At 36.9% G+C, this 3,096-nt stretch overlaps 2 protein-coding genes across 3 annotated transcripts in view; one reads left to right on the top strand and one right to left on the bottom strand.

The window, feature by feature from the left end:
- The window catches only part of st6gal2a (ST6 beta-galactosamide alpha-2,6-sialyltranferase 2a), a gene marked incomplete at its 5' end in the record, with an annotated part of 40,351 nt that overhangs the window by 8,682 nt on the left and 28,573 nt on the right, over positions 1 to 3,096 (bottom strand).
- Positions 1 to 3,096, top strand: part of tmtops2b (teleost multiple tissue opsin 2b) — a 62,305-nt gene that overhangs the window by 34,301 nt on the left and 24,908 nt on the right. The window contains exon 4 of one of the 2 annotated variants that reach the window (XM_014011651.1): positions 418 to 2,672. The exons of the other annotated variant lie outside the window; for it this stretch is intronic. Coding sequence (XP_013867105.1) covers positions 418 to 570 — 153 coding nt within the window. The 3' untranslated portion in view covers positions 571 to 2,672. Of the gene's footprint in view, positions 1 to 417; positions 2,673 to 3,096 lie in introns of those variants that run through there. 2 annotated transcript variants of the gene reach the window in all.

The raw sequence follows: 3,096 nt of genomic DNA, 5'->3' as shown, positions 1-3,096 counted from the left end.
ACACACACACACACACACACACACACACACACACACACACACACACACACACACACACACAAAAAAAAACAACCCACCGAAAGTTTAAATCTGAAAAGGAGTCCAGCTATGGTGTTTTAACTCAAGAAACCTGCAGCTGGGTGGTCCCCAAAAGTGTCAGTCAGCACTGTGCCGGCCCACCTTTTCAGGGGTAACATTTCTGTCACTACTTCACACAGAGTTTAAGAGGTGCAACAGATGGGATATCTCTGCCCTCCACATCAGTAACATTATGGGGTGACTTCTGAAAGAGCCTAGAATGTTTATGTCTGAGTTTTCATAGCAGCCAGAAATTTGGCACATCACCTTACATGACAATAATATTTAAAAACCATCACCCTAGTGGTGTGATGCTCTCATGATCCCTTTCCCTCTCAGTTCTACAGGTGTTTCCTGGTTCTGTTCCACTGTGCTGACTGGTTGTCRGAGAATGGCCACTCTTCAGTTGCCTCAAAGATGACGGCAATCCCTCTGAATCGCAGAGCCAACAGCAACGAGGTGGTCCAAATCTCCACTGATGCTCTCAACTAAAGTTATTCTCCCTCCTCATTCATCCTTAATGTCTAAACCCAAGCCTGGAAATCCTGAACATTCCTGAACCATCTGTTCTAATAATGACCTCCATTAATCCAGGAAGCCTTTCTAAAAGGACTTTAAAGCCTGGCTGCAGGGATTTGTTCGCATGATGTTGGACAATCTGATTGAACCTGACAGTTTATCCCAAAGCACAGTCACTGACTGAATTTCAAGAAGCTCAAGTTGCTCTTATGCCAAATTCATTACTTGTCAACAGCTGACAACGTTCCTGTAATTGTCCTATTACTGTGCAACATTGTGTGAAACCAACACAGAAGAAAGCATTATGTGTACACCGGTTTCCAGCCACTGTTTGTTTATTTCAAGTGTCTGTGCTTATTCCTCTGTAAAAAATCWSTTGAAAAGAAAAACTGGTAATGATGGCTGCAGTCTTTCAGGCTTTGTTTCTGCTTGTTTGGGCTTAAATCTGCTCTAACTATTATTTTAATTATGGTTCAGTAACAAAAATCTTTAGCAGTGCATACAACCCAGCAAACAGCTGCCTCCATCTGAACTAGAGACAGCCTAAACATAAGCTTAATACAATAACTTTTATGAAGCTACRTTTTATTCAGTAATTGTGTATTAATTTGCAATAGCTCAGTGTTAAGAAACTTGGCAGGCTTGGTTCTCTTTTGACGCCTGGCAACACAATATATGTTATCTTTTTTGTTTTACTCTTTTAATGTTCATTAAAAAGTTTACTTTTAAACTTTAAAAAAAGACCTCTGCAACCATAAATGTTGTTAAATATATAATACATAGAATTGTTTTATAGTTTTGTTCCATTGTAACTTATGTTGGCCAAAATTTTATTTNTTGTTCCACTTGTATTTTTTCCCCCAAACCAAACTGGCTGCTGGTTCCTTTGTGCTTTTAAAATGGTTTGTCATTGTGCTGCTGTAAAGCTGACTCATAAATCTGTAACCAGTAGCTGTGGGGAAAATGTTCACATTAAAATCTGTTCCTGTCCTTACTCCAGTCTTTGTGGTGATGTGAACATTACAAAATGTTCGTTCCTCAAAATTTCCTCTTGGTCAGAATGTGTTCATCTGTTTGTCATCGTTTTTTTCCTCTTTAACATGGTTTACTTTATTTATTTGTCCTGTATTTTTCCTGCATGCAGTTTGTGTTCAAGTCTATGTTCACAGTTAGATTCTTGCTTTCTGGACGGATGGACACCAGAAAAGCTGCAACATTTCACAGTGAAATGCACAAAATACTCAAATATGTTGCACACATTTGAGCATTTTTATTACCTGAGGCCACGTGCAACATGTTGAAGTAATAATTGAGTTAAGGAAGATGTGATATGTGTTTGGTCTGCAGATTTTTAAAGCAGAAAACACAAAACTGGGCATTTAAATAGTAAAAAAAATATATAAGACAGAGTGAAGCCAAATGTATGTTCTAATAATGTGACAGAACATGAGTCCATCTAGAAGCTTGTTAAAACTTATAATTGACATTGTTTCACTGTTGGATTATACTGCTTTAATAAACATTACAGTGGAAAACACAGTTCAGTTCTGTACTTTAAACTGAGAATCCAAAAATGCTACAYAATTTGATACAGAAAAAGTTGTTTTTCGAGAAACTAGTACCACAACATTCTGCTGAGTAGTCCTGTAATGGTTGGTTCCCACAGTGTGGTGCTCAACTTTCCAGTCTTCATCTCCCACAGCCAGGGGTGGAAATTAGCACCCGCCACTGGCCAAATGCGGGTAAAATTATGGTGTCGCCTGACAATATGAAAACTGCCAAGGTAATTCCTCTTTTTTAAAAATGGTGAGAAACATATGTTCAAAAATTACAGACCARTATCCTTGTTACCACTGCTGTTGATCAAAAACACTATTGAGTATTTATGTAGATTTAAAGAAAGCATTTGACACAACTGATCACAGTATTCTTGAAAAATTAAGTAAATATGGTATTTGAGGGTCGGCACTACAATGGGTATCTAGTTATTTGAAAGATAAGAAACAGTTTGTACAAATAAATGGTGTAAGATCTAAATTAGGTAACATCACACGTGGAGTCCCTCAGGGCTCTGTACTGGGAACCAGGTTATTTATTTTAAATGTGAATGACTGTGTCAGGACTTTTCAAATGTGTTTCATTTGCTGATGATACAACATTTTTTTCTTTAGGTAAATATATAGAAAAAATGTTTGAGATGGTACAGAAAGAATTTGAGAAAATACTAAATTGGTTTCAACAAAACAAATTGTCATTAAATTTGGTTAAAACAAATTATATGATATTTAGTAACAGGAAGACAACTGTTGATTTCTCATTTAAAGTAGATGTATTGAGATCTGTAGAGTCAGTGAGGTGAAATTTCTGGATGTCATCATTGATGACAAGCTGACATGGAGACCTCACATTCATTATTTAAGAACAAAAATATCTAAATCTAAAGGAGTACTGTTTAAAGTCAGGGAGTTGTTCAGTGACAAAGCTCTGTTTGTGTTGTAC

Source organism: Austrofundulus limnaeus, unplaced genomic scaffold, assembly GCF_001266775.1.
Source record: "Austrofundulus limnaeus strain Quisiro unplaced genomic scaffold, Austrofundulus_limnaeus-1.0 Scaffold83, whole genome shotgun sequence".
NCBI lineage: Eukaryota > Metazoa > Chordata > Actinopteri > Cyprinodontiformes > Rivulidae > Austrofundulus > Austrofundulus limnaeus.
The sequence above is the reverse complement of the archived record's forward strand: the minus strand, read 5'-3'. Positions and strand labels throughout refer to the sequence as shown.